At 39.5% G+C, this 22,040-nt stretch overlaps 2 protein-coding genes across 8 annotated transcripts in view; one reads left to right on the top strand and one right to left on the bottom strand.

Moving 5' to 3' along the window:
• The window catches only part of LOC115348362 (trihelix transcription factor GT-2), a 32,155-nt gene extending 30,231 nt beyond the window's left edge, over positions 1-1,924 (bottom strand). For 3 of the 6 annotated variants that reach the window (XM_041126773.1, XM_041126794.1, XM_041126805.1), the window contains exon 1: positions 1,355-1,924. In XM_041126773.1, the coding sequence (XP_040982707.1) occupies positions 1,355-1,742 (388 nt within the window). In that variant the 5' untranslated portion in view covers positions 1,743-1,924. The remainder of the gene's footprint in view (positions 1-1,354) is intronic. The other 3 variants (XM_041126740.1, XM_030030966.2, XM_041126827.1) reach the window with 3 other exon arrangements.
• The window catches only part of PPAT (phosphoribosyl pyrophosphate amidotransferase), a 53,859-nt gene extending 31,970 nt beyond the window's left edge, over positions 1-21,889 (top strand). For both annotated transcript variants that reach the window (XM_030031193.2, XM_030031278.2), the window contains exons 2-11: positions 4,134-4,200; positions 7,716-7,922; positions 10,063-10,175; positions 10,295-10,440; positions 11,709-11,781; positions 13,640-13,791; positions 15,049-15,176; positions 15,486-15,707; positions 16,518-16,638; positions 19,240-21,889. In XM_030031193.2, coding sequence (XP_029887053.1) covers positions 4,134-4,200; positions 7,716-7,922; positions 10,063-10,175; positions 10,295-10,440; positions 11,709-11,781; positions 13,640-13,791; positions 15,049-15,176; positions 15,486-15,707; positions 16,518-16,638; positions 19,240-19,415 — 1,405 coding nt within the window. In that variant the 3' untranslated portion in view covers positions 19,416-21,889. The remainder of the gene's footprint in view (positions 1-4,133; positions 4,201-7,715; positions 7,923-10,062; positions 10,176-10,294; positions 10,441-11,708; positions 11,782-13,639; positions 13,792-15,048; positions 15,177-15,485; positions 15,708-16,517; positions 16,639-19,239) is intronic.
• Positions 21,890-22,040: the final 151 nt, after the last annotated feature.

The following is a 22,040-nucleotide window of genomic DNA, read 5'->3' as shown; positions in this document are numbered from 1 at the left end:
CAAACTACATCAAAACACAGAGGGCAATCTAAGGGCGGATCCTCAGATGAAGGACACTATGTTAGTTTCATGTGGTCCTCAGAAGTGTAACAGCTTCTTATTAGCTTCAGTTCTGCAAGTTTAAAAATAAAAATGGATTGCAATACACAGTGCAGAGAGCACATGTTAAAATATTATAAAATTGCCATTTTAATTTAAAGGGACTTTGACAGATTAGAGGCTTTCTGTTAGGGATGACAAATTAAGGTCAAGCTTTTCGTTAAGGTAAACAATGACAAGAAAAATGGCTATTTCTTTTCCTCAGACCTGTAAAACAGCATTGTAGAGGGAGATGTGGAAGGGTACAAGAGCAAGCTAGATGTCCAGCTCCCTTCTGTGCCTTTGGCAATCTCCTCTGATACTAATGTCGAGTTTTTTGTTTTCTTAAAAAAGATTCACAATCGTAATTAATGTAAATTGACACATACTGTGGGAACAAACGGCTAAACTTTGCATTTCTTTTTTTAGCCACCTCGTTTTGGTACTTGTAACTATTATTGGGGCTTATGCTTCAGTGACATTTAGGATGTGACAAGGAGATTTGAGTGATGTCAAATAGCAGATTGACCCTAATGAAATGTTAAGCACAGCTTAAATGCAGATGTAGAGAGGGTTGAATAAAACAAGAGATGCAAATAATTTGGTAAAAAACCCTCCAGAATAAAAGCAGTTGTATTCATTTGGTTTGCCTCAAAATAGTCTGGTAAACATGATGATTTTTACTTTCCTCAATACATTACAATTTTTAATGAGAAGTTATTAAATATTTGAGATATTTAACTTGAATCACTTACAAAATAACTTCATTTACCTTTAGTCATCATACCCAAATTTTCAGTTGCAGAGAAATAAGAATAAAAATCCTAAAATTCACTTGTATCACAACTAACGACTTTTTAAAAATCATGACCATTTCAACCTTTACTTTCATCTTCCTTTAAGTTTACATCTGAATTGGAGCTCTACAAAACCTCCTTCCAAAGTACTGCAAATGAATGTCAAAGGGAAAGAAAACAGCTTTTCTCAATTTAACATTTCAACCCTGCGCAGGAGCCTTGACACCAGCGAGTACTCACCGAGGCTGCAATACAAGCCGTTAGCATAATTTTGCTAGAATTACGCTGTATTTACAGACTTCGACACTGGTGGGTGCTAACATTTTATTCCCCTGCGCGAGGAGTGCATCAAGTCAGTTCTAACAGTGCTGTCGGGGCTGCGCAACCTCCGCTTCGGCTCGAGCAAACTCGGGCTTCGGTTTTGTCCGCTTTGGGTTTTAAGCAAAGAGAGAAGAATAGAAGCAAAAACAGGTTTTTACCTTGCATGCTGTCTGTTGTGGGGCTTGTGTTCAGCTGCGTCTCAGTCGCAGAACACCTGCCGTTCTCTTCTGCCGCTAATTGTGTGACAGGTTCATATCGCAATATGGCATCCAGATCATGGAAAAACTTCATGGTTTTAGTGACATCCCCAGAGTTGTGGGCATATTTAACCGTTCTGTATTCATACTTCAGATTTTTATACTTTGCACGGCACTGTTTCCAGTCCCTGCAAACTCCTAACTCCTGCAACCTCTTAGCAATGTAGATAAATATTCCTTTATTCCTCAGGGTGCCGTGGAGTTGCTTTCTGATATTTTTTTCCGACCAGACGCTTAACAAGGCTTTAACCTCCTCCTCAGTCCAATGCTTCCCTGCTCCACTCTCCATGTTGAAAGTGACCTGGAAATGATTCACTATTTCTAGCCAAGATTTTGTTTCCTAGGAAACCAGACGGCTGGTTGTCAGTAAGCTCCGCCGAGATGAAAGGATCTAGTTTTACTGGCTCAAGCTGCCTGAGGGGAGTAACTTGAGAAACTGCCAAATAAGCAGGCTCCGTATTAGCGGCCGGCGAATAAAGCAGCTGGGGCGGGGGGGGGGGGGGGCCGGGGGGGGACGGGCACGGGCAGCCCCTGGACGTGGTTGGCTTTAACCCTTCTTGGCAAGGAGGGCTTTCGGTACGAGCACTGCGGGGTGAGGAGAGGGGAAAAACAAGAGTCTCGCACTATCTCGTTGCTTTAAAAAAAACCCAAACCACAAAACAACACCACTCCCCCCCCCCCCAAAAAAAAAAACAACCACCCCAACCTTGGGGCAGCTCCTGCCTGCCGTGGGGGTCCCAGCTGGGAGCCCTGGGGCTGAGCCTCCCCAGCAAGTTGCAAGTTGGCAGGGGTCAGCGACGGAAACGCGCACAGGATCATCCCGCTGTACATTTGCTTGTCTGTGTAGTATTTGGTTTTGAACTGATGGTCGCCTGTACACATTTTTAACGCTAATATTCATTGGTTATTGGTAAAGTTTTGATAAAAAGCTTGCATCCTTAAAAATCTGACTAAATTCGTAACGTTGTGTAAGCTTTGGGGTAATGAAATCGAGCTTCCTTTTCTTTCATTAGTGCTACATGAAAGATGGAATCCAACGACTTGACAAGGGCCTTTCGTTCAGGATGTGTGCTTCCCTCTTTCTCGCTATTGATTTTGATGATGTTTAAAGGGAGAGTGTTAGTGTTTAAATGGAAATTGCCTGTAATATTAGCATTGGAATTAAAAGTTGCTGTATGCACTGTATCAACCCTTAAGTTTTACTACCAGGCTTTGTGTTTATAGATGGGACATCTTACTGAGTTAAAATAAATGCGTTTAAGAATGTCCTCATCTCTGATTTTTCTCTTTAAGATCTGTGTCAATAACAGGTTAAATTCATTCAGGTATGGGTGAAGTTTGTCTGGTTTCATTTTCTGTAAGCGAATGTTCTTTAAAATTTTGCTGTACATACAACTGGGGCTAGTGACCAATAAAGGGATTTTAGGAATTGGAGAAAATTTGTAATGAGCATGGGTGGTTGTAGTTTAGAATCCATTCTGTAGATTTTTTTGTGCCCAATTTTATTGTTGCTTATACTAAATAATTCCAGTGACTTCAGTTGAGTTAAGCCAGTCTAATCACCCTAGCATCTTCATCTAATATTCTAAAAATATTCTGAGTGTTTCCTTTTCTAAGAAAAAAATTTTGCTTTTCAGTCATTATTATATATGAGAGTGGAACGGGAGCTTACCAGTCTACCAAAGTCCCTGTGAGTGTTACAGGCATGGTGGGCATATGGCAGCAGGTTTTTTAGAGGTAACACTCTGCCTTATTCCAGGAAGCCTTTTAAAGGAAGATCAAGCAGCCTGCACTATTACCCACAAAAAAATCTGGTCTGCAAAACATACCTTTTCAATGGATAAGGACTGAATTACAAACCTTGGGCAGCTGTGCAGTATTCTGCCCGCGTTGCCTGCCCGTGGGCTGGACGTGCACCCAGGGACCCAGCCTGGGGTGTCGACCCGGCTGGGTAGAGCAGGGAGCAGGCTAGGGAAAACTCCGTCATTTCAGCTGATACAGCTCTTCTGCTCAACAAAGCACAACTGCCAGCCTGAGGCTGATCTGCTGTAAGAGAAGTATTTCCATTTGCAGTGACGCTGTACACCAGGCTTGTTTTGCTTGAGTTCAGAAGCTGTGATGCCTGATACTAGTTTTATGTGCTCAAACACTTTTATCAGAGGGCCCATATGCCTTTTAGAGGTGTAAATGCTAGCTTGACTGCTTAAGTGCAAGAATGCAAAAGCTTCTGCATAGGTTATCAGTGGAAGAGACAATGTATTCCCTTAAGCAAAACCATCAGTTTCTTAACACCCCTCCCCAAACCAAAGCAGAAATAGAGTAGTGCTATAGAGCCTACTACTCGAGCCTAGTCTATCACTGCAAAGTGGCTTTTCAGATTAAGCATCTGCTGTTATTTTATGCCCACACTGAAATAGGACTGAGCCAGTGCTTATTAGTGGAAAGATTCCCACTGAATTCAGTGGGCTTAGGCACAAACCTTATGTGACTGTTTTGAAATAAAGCATAACATGGGCAAGAAGCCAGTTTTGATTACAAGCCTGTAAAATAAAACAACAAATAACCTTACATTAAAATTTCATGTTGTAAAGAACAGATGAAAAAACACCAATCCATTGTATGTTAAAGCATTTCATTCCAAGCATTTCAGTGCTTTATGTTCATTATATTTTGTCCATAGGGGCCAGGAGAGTGCTGGAATTGTGACAAGTGATGGAGAGTCATCCCAGGCATTCAAAGTGCACAAGGTAAAATGTAAATGAATGTTTTGTAGATGCCTAACTGAGATGCATGGAAGTTTGTTTCAGCTAGGAAACAGAATAATGAGAGAGAAAGTAACACATTTTGGTGGACTATTTTGGTTTTGTCAGTGATAGCATCTAATTCTGTTATTTGTGCAATTTCTGTCTTAAGTGCATGTTTAAAACAAATACGCCAATGTTACCCTGCTGGGTGTATCCATGCACACAGTGGCAGACACACAGAAGTATCCAGATCAGGCTATTGATGTCACAAAAACTACTTACCAAAGTCAGCCCACACCTAAGGTGTTAACTCTGGAGTACCCATGCAACTTGAGATCAAAAGAAAAGAAATACAGTTACAGGCTATGCACAAGCAAATGGATGACTAATTATTGCATTAGTGAGACTCAAGGAAGTGGCAGCTGCTTTACCCATAGGTAAAAATAAACAGAATAAAAGACTGAATGGAGGCCTGAGAAGGTCACACAGTCTTTCTCGAGCTCAGAGAATCCCAGGGGATGTTAAAAGACATAAAATGACCATAGCCTCAAAAGTATTATGCCAGGAGAATACCTGCACGCTCTGGGGATATTTCTGCTCATTCTGTATTGAATAGTGATCAGGAAAAAAATAATCATCAGCCTATTCCATCCTGGAAGAGCAGAGAAATGAAGAAGAGCAGGAAGGAAGGAAATAAGGAAGAACAGAAAATAAAACTACATCAGCAAAATAACAATGGGGCAATTTTTGATGTGTGTTCTCTGACCGCAATCAGAAAGCAGTTTGTCTTCATGTTCAGAGGTCTCTGAGGAAGATTAATTAAACTGTTCAAATGAGTCCAAGAGCAAGAACTGCTTTGCTGCAGCAGCATGTATATCTATGCATGACTGCTCAATGCCTCATGCAAAATCTCATCTCACCAAGCATCATGTTTGTCACTTCTTCAGGCATTTCCCCCCTCCTGATTCACACACACACACACACACACATAGGCACACTCTTAAATGCAGCTTTTCTCAACTTCAGCACCGTGTTACCTGTTCTTCATTCCTGCTCCTACTCGGGTTTCAGCTTTCCTTAAAGTTTACAGGAATTCCAGCTTCCTTTAAAGTGGGCTGCTGTGTATTTCCCATAGTAAAAAGAGTTTCTCAGAATGAACTTCCAGGAGCTGATATCATAATTTACAGTGTTTCCATGTTACTGAGCTGCAATACTTAGCTGTCATGCTAAGAATTTAATTGGCCATCTCATCATACCAGCTTTGATATTTTAAGAGTTGCAGAGCATGTGATGGTTTCTTTTATCCTTGGAGTATGTTTCTCAGCTACAGCATTTTTAAAATCTGTAATAACCACAGTGTAATAAAGAGCCTGTGGAGTACAGTTTAAATGTCTTGTTTAATCTTGGAAGTGGTGCTAATGTAACAAACATTTGGGTCTGTTACACTCGTGAAAATATATTTAGGACTCTGACTGGTAAACTAGTCCATAAAAATGTCAGCAGCTAAGATGCTACTGATTCCATTTGTCCTCCAAACTGCCGCTGACTCTTCTTCATAGCAGAGACAACTGGATGGAAAAGGTGCCCATTCTCACCACATTGATTTACTACCCAATGCTTCCGTGCAAACTCACTTTTGACAACAGTTTAAGGCAATACATATATTAAGAGAACGAACTGGAACACCTAAGGCATGGGTATGTGTTCCCTTCTGATTGTTGCCAGCCTTTGACCATGGATTAATAGCCCTTGACAAAGGCTATTAATCCTTTGTTTTAAACTCTCCCAGAAAGACTTGGTCCAGATTGGTCCGTCCAGATTGGTCTGTCAGAGCCTTTCAGCTAGATTTGTATAACAAAACATTACTGTCGTAGCTCTAATAGCTCAGGATGTGGAAAAACTTACATCTATTGTATAGACATAGCGATAGCAGTAGCAGAAAGACTTTGCTGATTGTTTCACACTTGGATATGCAGAAAAATATATTAAAGTAGCCATTCATCAGACCCATGTTCTGGCATGTACCAGGCCTTGTATAATACAGACATAAGATTGTCTTCATTTGGAACTTTTCATACTGATGTAATTCACATTTGCTGCCCCATACCAGCACAATCTAAATCAGAGGAATATTTCAAACTGCAATTAAAATATTAGGTACTTGTGTAACCAAATCTGGTTTAAAACAACATTGCTTGTTTAAGCTATTGCAATGCTTAATGTGGCCACGTCCATTAATACTGGACCTGTGAACTGCCCAATCTCCTGTTAGGATAAAGATGGCTTAAGTAAAGTAAGAGTGCATGGTTGCATTTCTGTACATATATGAGCACATGACATAGACTCTAGGCTACCTTTATGCCATCTGTGAGACAATAGATGATAATTATCTGGCATAAAGTTTGCTAAACAATTAAAGCAAACTTAGACCAGTTTGACAGTTTGAGGCAGTAACTTTTTAACATGATAGTAAGTATCCTAAAACCACATGTGCAACCACAGCCTCTTGGTGTTCTGACTCCATAGCAGTCACAGCAGAACATACCCTAAAGCTGAGCTTTCTTTAAGCTCTTTCAGTTGAGCTCTGAAAACAGTTCACCCAATTTCCATCCTTCCTGTCCCATCCCACTCTCTTGTTGTACCTACAGCACAGGTTATGAACCATTCACGGCTTCAGACCTCTCCTGTGTATCTTTGAAGGTGCTAGAGGAGCGTTATCATGTGTGCTATCATGTATATCACAATTACCACGTGTGATAGGGAAACGGAGCAGAGAAGGATGTAAATATTTTACACAGGCAGCAGCAGAAGCAGGAGTTTGTAGGAGGGCCTGGAATACAGTCTTAATTTCTACTCTCTGTGCAGTTTTTTCAGACTATTCTTGCTGCTCAATTGTCTCCACATAGTACTTGTTGCCAAAAGAAGCTCCTGAGAGCTGACTAAAAAGTTTTGATGCATTTCTGCTTTAGATAGAAGGCAGCCTGGCTATATGAAAAGTTTGATTTAAGTAAACAATGAAACCTCTTGAAAAAAAGCTTTGCTTCTGACATTGACAAGAATGACAATGAAATCTAATAAAAATTAACATGGACCCAGTATAAAAGTAAATCCAATATACTGCTAACTTGTAAAAGGTATTCTCTACGTAGGATTTCCTTCTCACAACGTTTTTCTTCTTTGCCTGTCTTCTGGCAGTCTTTTTCCTGGTGTTTTTAAACAACACAACAGTTCAGTAGTGTTTTTCAGAAGTTATATTTTTAGTCAGGGAATAGACTGTTCCATGAAAATCCTCAGCACAGAAATGTATATTGCTTTATTTAAAAACAGGAGTAATGGGATCTGATATATCACTATGACACCTATTCAGACTCTTTCTTTCCCATGTCTTTCAGGTACTTGCCTTTCTCTTTTGAAGTTGCTTGTATTAATGCTGTACCAAAAAACAAACACAAGGAGAAATGAGGAAGTTGCCAGGAAAACAAAACCAAACAGAACTTTTTTTTCTTTTTCTCCCAAAGGGAATGGGTCTTATAAATCACGTCTTCAATGCAGACAGCCTGAAGAAGCTGTACGTTTCAAACCTCGGTATTGGGCACACGAGGTACTCCACCTCGGGAATTTCTGAGCTGCAGAACTGCCAGCCTTTTGTCGTAGAGACTCTTCATGGGAAGATCGCTGTGGCACACAATGGGGAGCTAACAAATGCTGTACGACTCAGGAGGAAGGTTAGCATCTCCTTTGGGAGGCTCTGGCATTGTTTCCGAGTATGAGGCAGCAATGAGCAATAAGTTTGCTAAGCCTTTTCCTTAATACCAAACTGCTCGGGGTAGCGAAAGAGACCCCAAATCAAAATAGATCATTTTGGGGGAAAAAAATCCTGGGGAGGGGAGGCATTTGTAACTGTCACAGGGGATAATTCACCAATCCTCTAGAATAGAAAGCCACTGTCCGAGCATTCACACAGCAATCAAGGAGTCGCCCACACACCACCTGAGACCTGAACTGCTCGGAGCAGAGCCCCTTCGCAGCAGGCGGGTGCCCTTCCGACTCCTCACACGCGCTCACCCTCACCCTCGGGCCCTGCTTCTTCCCGCAGGCTCGACCCCAGGTGCCCTGAAGCAGAATCCCTAATCAAGGCCTTCAACATAAGAAGCGTAATTTATTCTACCTATGGTGCACAAATTTAGACAGTTCGAGCTGGGTGCCTCCGAAGAGGGACCCCAAACACTAAAATCCCTGGGCGATTATACCCTTACAATCTAAGTTCCTGCCCCTCACACCATAGTCTTGTCCAACAGTAATATTCGGGTCTGGAGTTGTCTTCTCTCTCGTTGGGGCCTTGTTCTCATGTCTAGGCGGGTTCTTTCTCTTTCCTGCTTTTTAGGCTGGTTGTTACTGTCTCCTTTTCCTGGCTCAAACTGGCTTTGGGGCTTTGCGAACCTTCTTTCTCCTCCCATCAGAGAAGAGGTCAATGTTAAGCAGAAGCATTATACAAGCTACAAGTTCTGCTTTATCATGAACAACTACTTTTAAGCAGCTAAACAAAGTCCTTAAAGCCCTCCAAAACACATTAACAGCCTCTATAATTTGTATACATTCCTGTGCTATTATAGCCTCACAAACTTCTCCCACTATTGCCGTGTGCTCTTCACCTCTCATTCAGGTGTGGTCCGCATGCTCATGTAGCTCAGCTTTGCCACCTTCCACAACAGATGGTCACATTCCTGTTAATCAAGTGAGACCATAACAAAAGACAACTTGGCTTGAAACTCTGCTCCTTTGTGGTGGCTGATAGAAGGAGCAAATCATATGCTTAGAGTTAGGAGAGGCATAATAAGGTGAGGTAATTGTAATATGAAATGTCTGGTTTGGAATATTATCTTTATTTGTATTTCTGGCTTGCAAAATTAATCAGGAGCACTGTCGGGACATAAACCAACAAATGCCAGATTTTATAGTGTGTTTGGCTAGAAGGGTATGTGTTAAAGAACCAAATTAAATTTCAGCAGATGTTTCATTGTGAAATCTCTTCTATGATATGTTCCATCTAAAAGCAAGACTATATAATCTTGCATTGAAGCAAGGCAAGTGTATGGCATGCCCAAAGGAACCTAGCCCGTCTTTAATCAGAGCCACAAGTGTATGAATGGATGGGAGAAAAGAACAGTGGTGAGGAAATGTAGATGGAGAGTGGAGAATCAGAGTTACATGAAATCTAAAATTATTTCTAAAGATAAAAATTAGGAACTGTAATGCATACAGTGTTGAATGAGTTGTAATAGTTGGCTAGATACACTGCAGATTCTCTGTTCCCTTACAAGCATAAATACACCAAGACAGAACAATTTGACTGACCGGGTCTAACAAACTTTTAAGTTGTAGGATTTCAGTTTTTTAATCCCACTCTGCTTCCCTTCACACCTCTTTTTTTTCTGTTCTTGCTTTGTGCCCAAACCACCATTCTGCCTTGATATCTTTCTGTATGTACTCTAGGTAATTTCATATTTTTCCTTCTATATTTTACGTGTCTTCCCAGAGCAAGCAGAAGCACAAAGCTGATTAAATGGCCCAGATATGAATTTATGCCCTGAATATTGGTCATATTAATTTTGGTTGCATGTGGAGCAAAGGAATGAGATGCAAAGGGAGAAATGTAGTACCAGGCATAGATGATTGTACCAGCTCTTTTTATGTAGTTGGTTTGTTGGAAGAAATTCGACATTCTTATGATCTGATCACCTGAAGGACTGATATTTTTTAAAACATTTGTTCATTGCACAAAGGTGTTGTTAGATTAAAATCTAAGCAGTGTTATGTGGGATTTTTTTTTAATGTTGGTAACACTTTTGTTTTGTGTCCTAAAAGCTTATGCGGCATGGTGTAGGACTGTCGACCAGTTCTGACAGTGAACTGATCACCCAGCTGCTGGCTTTCACACCTCCTCTAGAAAATGACGATACAGCCGACTGGGTAGCAAGGTAAGGAGGATGGGTTTCAGAATCAAGAACAGCAATCTAATCTCAGCATGATATGCAGCTGTAAATGCACACAGCTGTTTGTGTGACACATGATTATGTTCACCTATGTCTCATTTCAGAATAAAAAATTTAATGAATGAAACTCCAACTTCATATTCATTGCTAATTATGCATAAAGACATAATCTATGCAGTACGTGATCCATATGGGAATCGCCCACTCTGCATTGGTCGCCTTATTCCAGTAGGGGACATGAATGGAAAAGGTAAACCATATATATATATATATTCATATACATATACATATATATATATATGCATATATATAGCTTGTGCCTGAAATCACTGATATAAGTAATTGAAGCTACACTTATTGAGGTGTAAGTAGGAATATGTGATGCAAAAGTCAGTTTTGAAAATTAAAAACAAAAAAAAATGTTGGTAAGGAAAAAATAATTTGTAGGAAGTCTGCAAACATCTTTTCTGTTCTCAGCAAAAGGGAATCCTAGTCGCCTGATGACAGTGTCAGAATTAGGCAGCCCAACTGTAATAGAATATTTGTGAAAATGTAATTAACATCTCATCACCTAAACAGGAAAGCAGAGATGAACAGAATCACAGAAGGGTTGAGGTTGGAAGCGACCTTTGGAGGTCATCTGGTCCAAATTGCCTGCTCAAGCAGGGCCACCTAGAGCTGGTTGTTCAGGACTATATCCAGTCCAGAAACAAGTCTGGTTTCTTCCTTTCACCAGGAAAGGAAACTTGCTGGATTACTGACAATGTATTCCTAAATTCCAAGCACTCCCAGTCACACATAGTATAGTAATGGAACATTATACAGTCAATTTATGGGAAAAATTCTTTGTGTTCCTGTTTAGCCTGCATTTTCCTCAAAGTGAGATTAAAATCTGTTCATTCATATAAAAATAAAATAATTCAAAGGCAAAGTAGTAAATGCTTCCATATCTTCACAAGACTTGGTAATTTTAACCACAAGAAAAATTATCAAGATTTTTTTAAAGCATACAAACTTTCCTACCTCATGTTACACAATTCACTCCTTCCTGTGCCCGTCTCTGAAAACTCTCCTTACTGGAGTGCAATCCAGCATCCATTGTAATCAAAAGGATCTATCTATCAACACATTTAGCATAGGAAAAGTAAGGAGTTTCTTGTGTGAACAAAAGTAATTATGTATATCTAAAGTCACTGTACTAGAATTGGAAAAGTTTGAAAGAGTGCTGAGATAACAAAGGTAGTTATCTGAATTGTCTGTCTTCATGAACTGTTACTTCCACTTCTGCCTAGAACATGTTTATGATGTTTAAGTTTGTTGGTGGTTTTGGTTTTTTTTTAAAATAATATTATATAAACTTTGGAATGCTACACCTTTTAGTTAGAAATTACAACAGTCTTTAATTGTGCACTTGGCAACCTAAACCATAGCAAGCCAGATACTGCAGTAGAAATGCAATTGTGTGGGGGGGTAATGGTAACACAAATTGTGGACTCTAACTGAAATCTTTCATTTCAGGAAAAGATAACAGTGAAACAGAAGGATGGGTAGTCTCTTCTGAATCCTGTAGCTTTTTGTCTATCGGTGCAGAGTAAGTGCCCCAATTCTCACTTCATCTGAAAGCTCTCCTCAGGCAGCGATTAAATATTAAACCTCAAATTGCCAAATATCATAACAAATAACAACGTGAAAGACACCAAGGATTAGTTTGGGCTGTTTGGAGGCGGGTTTTTTTGCCAGTCCTATTTTTTGCCAGTTTATTTTCTTGAACAGGTTAATGTAAAAGAATTACATGTTCAGAAAGTAGCAGTAAAGACAACTTTACTGTTGTAAAGTAAATGCCTCTTACTTGTTGCATTAAACCTGGTTATCCATATAACTTTTTAATTTTATCCTTGTTTGCAGCAGAATCATTGTATGAAAAAATAATTCTTGAACTACAGAAAGGTTACACTGGTAGCTCACAGGCTGGACTAACCTGAGCTGTAGCATATGCTGTGACAAGCCAGCGTCCTTGTTTGAAAAAAATTATGGGCACCTGAAACTACTTCCATGTGTGCAAAAACCCATCAGAGCCAAAATATGAGATGACATTCATGTTACCTCTCTAGCTAAGATAGTCTGAAAAGAAAGGTGTGATACTTTCTCTGGACAAAAAGAGAAGGGCAAAAGGCTCTTCAGGAGACTGCAAATTGATCTTCAGAAGTTTGGAGTGGAAGGCAATTGTGAACTAGAACATATTTAAAGTAAGAAAGATTATGAGGAAGCATATTTAATTTCCTAATCAGACATTATAAAAATATGCATTTGGGGACTAGACTAATAAGTAAAGTTGGATCCTCTTCAAATAAAAAACTGTGAAAAATTGCATTAAGAACACAACTACCAAATGAAAAGAAATGTAAAGCAAAATCAGGAAGCAACATGACTGTACTTCAGAGGTCTTTTATTCCATTCTGCAATGTTTTGTTGTAGGTGTGGTGTTCTGTGTTCTTTTGCTGTAACTTCTGCCCTGTCTCTGTAGGAACTATTAGCTGTTGGTAACAGGAGCTTTCTTGAGACAATTTATTAAACATATGCATAAGAATAACTGTTTTCTGAAACTTCTTCAAAATCTCTGTTAAGAGAAGCTTACCATGTAGAACCATCAGCTGAAGCCTGTGGGTTTTTAAAAAGCAATTTTGTCTAAACTTCTTCTGTAGCCAGTGCTGCTGCCTGCTAATGCTAGTATCTGACCAGTGAATAATCAGATTTGCTCACCTCTGATTTGTATCTCCAGAATATTTCAATATTTTTGGACAGATTTAGATTGGAATTGTTAGAATAGCCACCTGAGGACTCATTAAAGGATCTAGAAAAATGTTTAATAAGGTTAAATATTGTCACATAATAAACCTAATACTATTCCATATTTCTTCAGGTATGAGAACTGGAATGTACATTTCCAGTCAGCTTTACGCCATTCAGGGGTAGCTGCCTGTCACCACTAGACAGATAGTTCTCTAGATACTGGCTTGCAGGGCAGGATTTTTTTGGCTACCATCTTTATTCTTGATTATGTTTTTGATATTGCATTATAATGTTTATTAGCTTTCATAGAAAAGTCCTTCTAGTATTGATCCAGGACTAAATTATTAAAATACATTTAATCTCAATTAAGGCTGTACTAGACTGAGTACTGTACATCTCACATATAGAAAGAATACCATGATTCTCTGGTACTAAATATTAATTTACTGCTTTTAGTATTAATTCAGACTGTTTTAGTAAGGGTCACTTGTCTTAGTATGTTGGTCTTAAAACACTGCAGGTCAAATCCTAAGATAGAAGCAAATTGTCATGTTAGGATGTTCAAAAGCAATTTTTCCTGTCAGTTGAATCTTGTTTGTATTTCAAAACTATCATCCAGGTTCAGGACATTTCTAAATGCTATGTATTTCTCTTTCAAGGTACTATCGTGAGGTCCTTCCTGGAGAGATTGTGAAAATATCCAGATATGATGTCCAGACACTGGATGTTGTACCAAGACCTGAAGGAGATCCGTCAGCATTCTGCATCTTTGAATATGTTTATTTTGCAAGACCAGACAGTATTTTTGAAGGTAAGATGATGTAACATACAAAGCTCTTCCCTAAATAGTGGGAGACGTTATCCTGGAGAACAATGACTCTGGAGAGGATCTGGGATCACAGTAGGGTACCACTGAATGTGAGCTTGCAGAGCAGGGCTGGGACAGAATGGGTTGGCACAGTTCCTCAGGAGATAAAACTCATCAGGAGGAGCACGTAATATCACCTTCCTGTTCCTGGCTGTGCATATGGCCTCAGTCAGGCTGCCTGCGTACTCCTATGGATGGGATGAAAAGAGCCACAAACATAGTTAAGGTAGAGGAAATATCCCTTAAACATGAGAGACTTAAGAAAGGAACTTTACTGGTTCGTGGAAAACTTTCTAAAAATTAGACTTACGAAATAGGATCTGCAAAACAACTTCATTGCGGTGTTTGCTTTGCAAGAAAGGGTTATTTCAGGAAGATGCCTTTAATATAACTTGTAAATCTATGCATTATCTAAGTACTTGGGGTTGTCAGTCTAATGCTTTTATTGCTATTTCAGTAGAAGCCCTCAAAAATTGCCTCAATGACAAGATATTAGCCAGAACTCTCATATATAACAAACAAGCTCTTCTTTGTTTTCTATGGCCATGCCATCTGTTGATCCTATACAGTTCCCCAGCTTTATAAAGCCAGTTTTACCCCACATCCCTTTTTTTCATGATCCTCTTACCCTTCAATATCCTCACTTCTTGCATTCCTTAGTACTGCTGCTGTACCCTTTGCTGTGCCTCATCTCATCACAATACCTCCAGTTCCCTCCCATGTTGCAAATTTTTTAGGACCTTAAAAGCTTCTGGGGCCCCTTATCCCCTTACTAAATTTGGGGTGAATTTTGCCAACTGATTCAAAGTTAATAAGCGGGCAGACACAGACAGACTGAAGGATTGCACAAACTTTGCTGGAGAAAGCACCCTAAAAATAGAATATGCACATTATGAACAGGCAGGCATAATTTCTACTTCTTTCCTCCTGTAAATAGATTTTGTAACATACAGAGGACCGTTAGTTACCTGATTAGGGCAAACTGGATTTTAATTCTCTGTGTAGTGACGTGAATGCGAATGTTAAATTATGACATTATGGAAGGAAATAAAAAATCACCTTATATGAGTGACTGTTTATTAGTTCTAGAGCTTTTCTCACTGACTTCTATGCCTGCAACTTGCCACAGAAATTTGTACAGCAAACTGAGAGGAAATCTGTATTATGTATACCAGGAAAAACACTTCTTGCTGTTCTTAGGTCAGATGGTGTATTCAGTCAGGAGAAGATGCGGGCAGCAGCTTGCTATTGAAGCACCCGTGGAAGCAGACCTAGTCAGCACTGTTCCAGAGTCTGCAACCCCAGCAGCTCTTGGTTATGCTCAAAAGGTATATGTTAACTTGCCTTTTTTTTCTCCCAAGCATATTTACACATATCTCTTTTTCTAGTGGAGTATAATGGTATGGGCCGTTAGAGTTGTGTTTTGATAAAGCTTTATATCTTGAGTACGCTGGGAACTCCTGTTGAGTCATCTGCACTTGTGTTTTTCTGTCATTATTCCACTGTATTAAGGTATTTCAAAGTTTTTTTGGTTACTGTGAAGTCATACTAAATCCCAAGGTTGCTTTAAAAAAACAGTAACTGAGAAAAACCAGTTCTTTAGATGCTAATTCTGTTTAACTGTCTCCTGTTCACAGTGCGGACTACCATATGTTGAAGTACTCTGTAAAAACCGATACGTAGGAAGAACATTTATCCAGCCAAATATGAGGTTACGGCAACTTGGTGTTGCAAAGAAGTTCGGCGTTCTGTCTGATAATTTTAAAGGCAAGCGAGTTGTTATCATTGATGATTCAATTGTGAGGGGCAATACCATTTCACCCATAATAAAACTACTGAGAGAATCAGGAGCCAAAGAGGTAAGTTAATTTTCAGTCAGTACAATACAGATGTAAATAGAAGATTGATGGGAGGGTAAAGCACAGGGTGTGTCTTCATTTGTACTACACTTTTTTTCCTTATTTAAAAGAGCAAATGTGCAAAAAACCAATGGCTAGTGCATGTTTATCGTGAAGATAGGTTGAAAAGTTTCTTTTGTATGACTGTGATTTTGGGGACGTTAAGGGGGGAGGAACAGGTCTCCATTTATTAAGCACTATCTGGCAAGTAGAGAATGGAAAACAGATTAGGTAAGATCAGAAAATCAAGTATTTTGGTGTAGTATTCCTGACCTATGGGTGACTTGTGTTACTGCATTAAGTACAACCACATACTGCAGTAAACAGCATGTGCCTTAAGTCACCAGAGCACAAAATTTTTAATTGATTAAGATTTTTCAATTGAAACAGAATGTGCAAGTCTGTCACTGGAGAAAAAATGTTCTGTAGAATATTTGACTTTGTAACTGAAACGTGCATCAAGGATTGAACACCACAGAAGAAAAGCAAAATCAGGATGGATTAATATTATTAATAATAAATAATAAAATAATGTTATTATTTTTAATAACATTAGGAAATACTGTAAAAATAAATTCTAAAACTGTCTTTCTCCTAATGTGTTGGCATCTGAAAAAAATTTTATCTTACTTTTAACTCTTTAATGACTTCTGTGTAGTGCTGTGTTCTGCTCTTCATAATTATTTTACAGAACTAGAACTTTGCTATTGTGTTATGATCTGCTGACCTTTACCTTATAGCTGTCTGTTTTGAAACTGTATTTTTATTCAGGTGCACATCCGTGTGGCTTCACCTCCCATACGATTTCCTTGTTACATGGGAATAAACATTCCAACTAAAGAAGAACTCATTGCCAACAGACCTGAATTTCATGACCTTGCAAACTATATAGGTAAGTGCTACTTTTTCTTTTTTTTTCCTTTTTTTTTTTTTTTTTTTTGAGAGAGAGAGAGATTTTACCTGTAGATGTTTTATTGTCTACATCAAAATAAAGGACAACACATTAAGGCAACAGTGGCAAAACTGACTAAAAAATCATAAGGTTGATACACTAAATCTCTGCATTGTGAGTACCCTACCGATCAAGCCAATTTCGTTACATACTTTTTTTTAACACAGTTAGTGAATTATACTTCTCCAAACAATAGAAGGCATTAGAATAATTGCATAATCGTAAGTTACAAATAAGGTGTGACAACACAACTTTCCAATACTTAGAGCTCCTTCTGGGAAAGTGTGGTGGGTTGACCCTGGCTGGATGCCAGGTGCCCACCAAAGCCGTTCTATCACTCCCCCTCAGCTGGACAGGGGAGAGAAATAACAAAAGGGCTCGTGGGTCAAGATAAGGACAGGGAGAGATCACCCAACCAATTACCGACACAGGCAAAACAGACTCAACTTGGGGAAAATTAATTTAGTTTATTGCTAATCAACCAGAGTAGGGTAATGAGAAATAAAACCAAATCTCAGAACACCTTCCCCCCACCCCTCCTTCCTTCCCGGGCACAACTTCACTCCCATATGCTCTACCTACCCCCTGCAGCAGCGCAAGGGGATGGGGAATGGGAGTTGCCGTCAGTTCATCGCACGTTGTCTCTGCTGCTCCTTCCTCCTCAGGGGCAGGACTCCTCACACTCTTCCCCTGCTCCAGCGTGGGGTCCCTCCCACAGGAGACAGTCCTCCATGAACTTCTCCAATGTGGGTCCTTCCCACGGGCTGCAGTTCTTCACAAACTGCTCCAGCATGGGTCCCTTCCATGGGCTGCAGTCCTTCAGGCACAGACTGCTCCAGCGTGGGTCCCCCACGGGGTCACAAGTCCTGCCAGAAAACCTGCTCCAGCGTGGGCTCCTCTCTCCATGGGGCCACGTGTCCTGTCAGGAGCCTGCTCCAGCGTGGGCTTCCCACAGGGTCACAGCCTCCTTCGGGCATCCACCTGCTCCAGCGTGGGGTCCTCCATGGGCTGCAGGTGGATATCTGCTCCACCGTGGACCTCCCTGAGCTGCAGGGGGACAGCCTGCCTCACCATGGTCTTCCCCACGGGCTGCAGGGGAATCTCTGCTCCGGCCCCTGGAGCACCTCCTTCCCCTCCTGCTTCACTGACCTTGGGGTCTGCAGGGTTGTTTCTCTTGCATGTTCTCACTCCTCTCTCCAGCTGCAATTGCACAGGGTTTCCTTTTCCCCTTCTTAAATCTGTTATCCCAGAGGCACTACCACCGTCGCTGATGGCCTCAGCCTTGGCCAGCAGCAGGTCCGTCTTGGAGCTGGCTGACATTGGCTCTGTCGGACATGGGGGAAGCTTCCAGCAGCTTCTCACAGAAGCCACCCTTGTAACCCCCCCGCTACCAAAACCTTGCCACGCAAACCAAATACAGAAAGTCTTTACAACAATGAACAACTTAAGGCAAAATACCAGGAAGAAAATATGCGGTGAAAATTTGTCCTGTAATGAAAAGCTAATGTAGTTTCACTTTCATGAGATATTCATAAAAATATGTTCGGAATTTGTAAACACCCACTGATTTTTCCACAAATTTAAATTTATGTAAATAATTTTAACTGCATTCTATATTTCACTTTGAAAGACATGACATTTGAAACTAATCAAAGAATGTTAAATACATCCTCAAATCTCTAGAATGAGTCATGTTTGCAGCAGAACAAAAGAACCAACAGCTTATGTTGCTTGTGATGTGGTAAATAACGTGCTTTTCATCAGGGTTATCAGCAACAGAGTCATGTGAAGGCTTGTGAGTGAGGAGATCTACATATATGGCCTATTGTGCTGCAAAATATTTTAAAAAATGGTTTAAGAACATAGCTGTGGTTACAGTTAGGAAACTGTAAACTTGGATTTCCTGTGTTTACTTACTCTCACTGTCTAATATTGCAATGAATTCTTTTCCCCAAAATTATTGTGAAGTCATGTTGAAATATTTCAAGTTTGTAGGATCTCATTTTTAAGTATTACTCAGAAAATGATGAGTGCAAATGATAGAAAACTAATGATGTGAAAAGGCTATCAAACTCCTACTGCTAGAACATTTGCATGAACTGCATACTGAATTTTTTTTTTAATATGATGGTCTTCCCCTCCTTCAAGTCCCAGTAAGGGTTTGTAGTCCTAAGTGCTCAGTTTGGGAAGCACCAGCCACACACACATCTGCTTCCAGACACAAACTACAGGGTAACTCTGGGAATCTATAGGGAGTCTTAATACACACTCTGGACTTTGCTTCTGTTTTTGCAGTCTGTGTGACATATTGGTTCCCAACTCAGAACCTTTTGTCTAGATTTCAGTGAGTCTGCTCCCTGCACAAAGAATTTGAGAAGGGTAAAGCTTATTATGGTCTGATAATTTCTTATATCCCTTCTCTTTAGGTAAAATGATCCACCTGGCATCATAATCCTTACAACAATGCGACTGCATTTCTGAAGAGCATTGCATTTGGTACAATACTGCAGATTTAACTGATGAATTCTGTATTTCCTCTAGGAGCAGACAGTGTTGTCTATCTTTCTGTGGAAGGGCTGGTATCGTCCGTGCAAGAAAGCATAAGAGCAAGACAAGAGAATGAGAACAGCCTTAAAACCCAGAAATCACGTGTTGGAAAGATTGGTCACTGCACAGCGTGTCTCACTGGAGAGTATCCCGTAGAGCTAGAATGGTGAATTTTTAGTGGATGGACATCAGTTCATCTGTTTTTGAATGTACCTTTTTAAAAGATGCTGTCTTGCTAATAGTCTTCTTACATTTAGGTAATACAGGAAGCTTATTACAGCCAACTAATTATGGTTACTAAAACACATCTTTACAGTAAAGACTTACAGAAAGTCTGATGTGCTGATGAAAACAATGTAAGCAGATTAAAATACAAAATCGTATAGTTTTGGTGCACAGTTGTGCCTTCTATTTTCTCATAAAATATTATAAAAACCAAAGTTTTTTTAATTATGTAGCAGCCCCAGAGTTTTTTGTTTCCATCTCGCCCCAAAAGATATCTCACAAATCATGAATTGTGTGGTGTAATTTCACATTATCAAAGTCTTAATGCAAAAGTATGTGAAGTTTGCTTTTCTCCTTAGGAAAAATACCAGATTCTGAAGAATCAAATTGCGTCCTCGGCAGTTCTTGCTTAGGCTTTTAAGACTAGAAGTACCTAACTTTTTCATATATAGCTAAACAGCCTTTATTAATCAAGGCCTTTGTAACAGATTCTATGAACATAATGTCTAGCATATGATTTTAAAAAATGAAGACTCAGGGAAATGCTCAGCCAAAAGCTCTCTAGTTTTATAACTTTAGAATTCTTTTTTTGAAGTCCAGTGTAATTACATTATCTTCATGTGCTTTTATCAGTTCCAAATAGGATATGGAAGGAGAAAAATACTTGGCGCTGCCATTTTTTTTCTGTTTTACATCTTGTTTTCTCCAGGATAAGTCCTGACAATTTCTAAAGTCTGAGCTAATGCTCAGTGTGCTCTTCATATGTCAACATCCAAAGTAAACTGAAAAAAAAAGTCACTTTTCATTTTTAACAGTAAAAACGATATATCAACTGGAGATTAAGAGTTGTTTTGGGTATAGTCTTATTTTACTACATTACTGCTGTTACAATAAATGTAATGTTTTAAAAAAAAAAGTTCTGAAGAACCATTAGCTATTGAATGCATTGTATTTTTTAATTGGTCACAATTACATGGTTACTTGTGTACATGAAGATCACTTGGACAATGAACCACTAGCTGAAAATGCAAAAGCACCTTTTGAAAACTATTGCAAATTTATGCACAATTGTAAAAATATTTTGTATACCTCAGTTTTTTTCAGTGAATAGCAGCAGCTTAATTTTAGATTTTCTATTTAATATTGTGTATTTTGGCCTTATAATTGTTTGTGACACTGTTTAAAAAAAAGAAAAAAAAAAAAAAAAGAAAAGTTTAAGAGCTTCTTCCTTCCCTGTCATCTTCCATATAGTTGAGAATTACAGCACTGGTGATTAAATTCAAAAGGGAGCTTTCTTACATGGGATTTGTAGCAATTGTGCCCAATAGACAATCACAACACAAAAGTCCCAATTCAAGAAAGCATGTAAATACACATAATGAGGTCAAGACTGTGCCTTGTGTAGTGGAATCAGAACCTACGTGCAGGCAAGCCTATGGGAGAATTTAGATTTTCATGAGCATCGGGCTCTTGCTGTGTGTTCTTCACCAAAGCCCAGATCTGCATATTGGAGGGTCTATGTGGATCTCTTCTAATTAGCAAGTTTGGTTTTTTTAACAGAACTGTAACAGTTCATCTGGACAGTAAATTGAGCAAAAAAAGAACAGGATGGAGTCACTCTGACAGCCCCCTCTTCCAGATTAACCAGGGAGTAGTGTGAGAAAACACAAAAACTGTCATTAATGTTTTTCTTCTTTCCTGCCCTCAAAAGAGCAATCATTTTTAAAAAAAGGGATAAGTCGAGCTCTTAGTTTATAGATATTGTGGGGAGCCCTTTCTACTTGAGATAAAAACTTTGGTGCAGTTTTATAACAAGGTTGCAAGCAGAAGTCTATTGATTTATCTGAAATTGTCTATAGAACAGACTGTAAAAGAAGCTTGTGCAATAACATGTTTTCAACAAAACTGGTGTTTTTGAAGTCTGGTTAATAATTGCTTAAATGTGATTTGAGCATTAAGTGGCATTAATTCTCATTTCAATAAAGTGAGACCTAAATGCCTTTTTTCCCTTTCCGTTATGCATGTGAAATTACAAGGTCTGCTACTGTAAGCACTGTTAATTTTTAGATACACTACATGCCTCATCTTTAGTACGTATTTTTCAAAACCTTAAGTTAAAGGGGAGCTACTTTTCAAGTGTCATTTAATTCTCCGACAGCTGGATTTCTGCTTCAAGTTACCAGGCCTTTTTTAACCGTACAGTGGACACACACGCGCAATGAGTACATTGAGGGAGAAAACTCCTCTGGTTTTAGTTGTCGCTATTTGTATTATTTTAATGTTTTACTGTGAAACTGTTTCTGCTGTATCACCAACGTGCAATTGCGCCAAATTATCATTTAAAAAATGTGACAAAACGGTAGAAAAGCTGCTGTCTCACTTCTCCCATGCGTAACATTAAATATGGTTATGAACTGGTCTTCTCGTTCTCTCTCCCTTCATTCTGCTCGCCGCCAGTACGCATCGAAGCTTTCTCTATCATGAAGTCACCCCGAAAGCCCCTCGAAGCTGCAGCAAATCACTTCGCGCCTGACATCACATCACCCTCTCTCCCTCACGCAGCCCGCGCT

This window comes from Aquila chrysaetos, chromosome 1 (assembly GCF_900496995.4).
Source record: "Aquila chrysaetos chrysaetos chromosome 1, bAquChr1.4, whole genome shotgun sequence".
Lineage (NCBI taxonomy): Eukaryota > Metazoa > Chordata > Aves > Accipitriformes > Accipitridae > Aquila > Aquila chrysaetos.
Note: the sequence above shows the minus strand (reverse complement) of the source record. Positions and strands in the feature narration are given on the sequence as shown.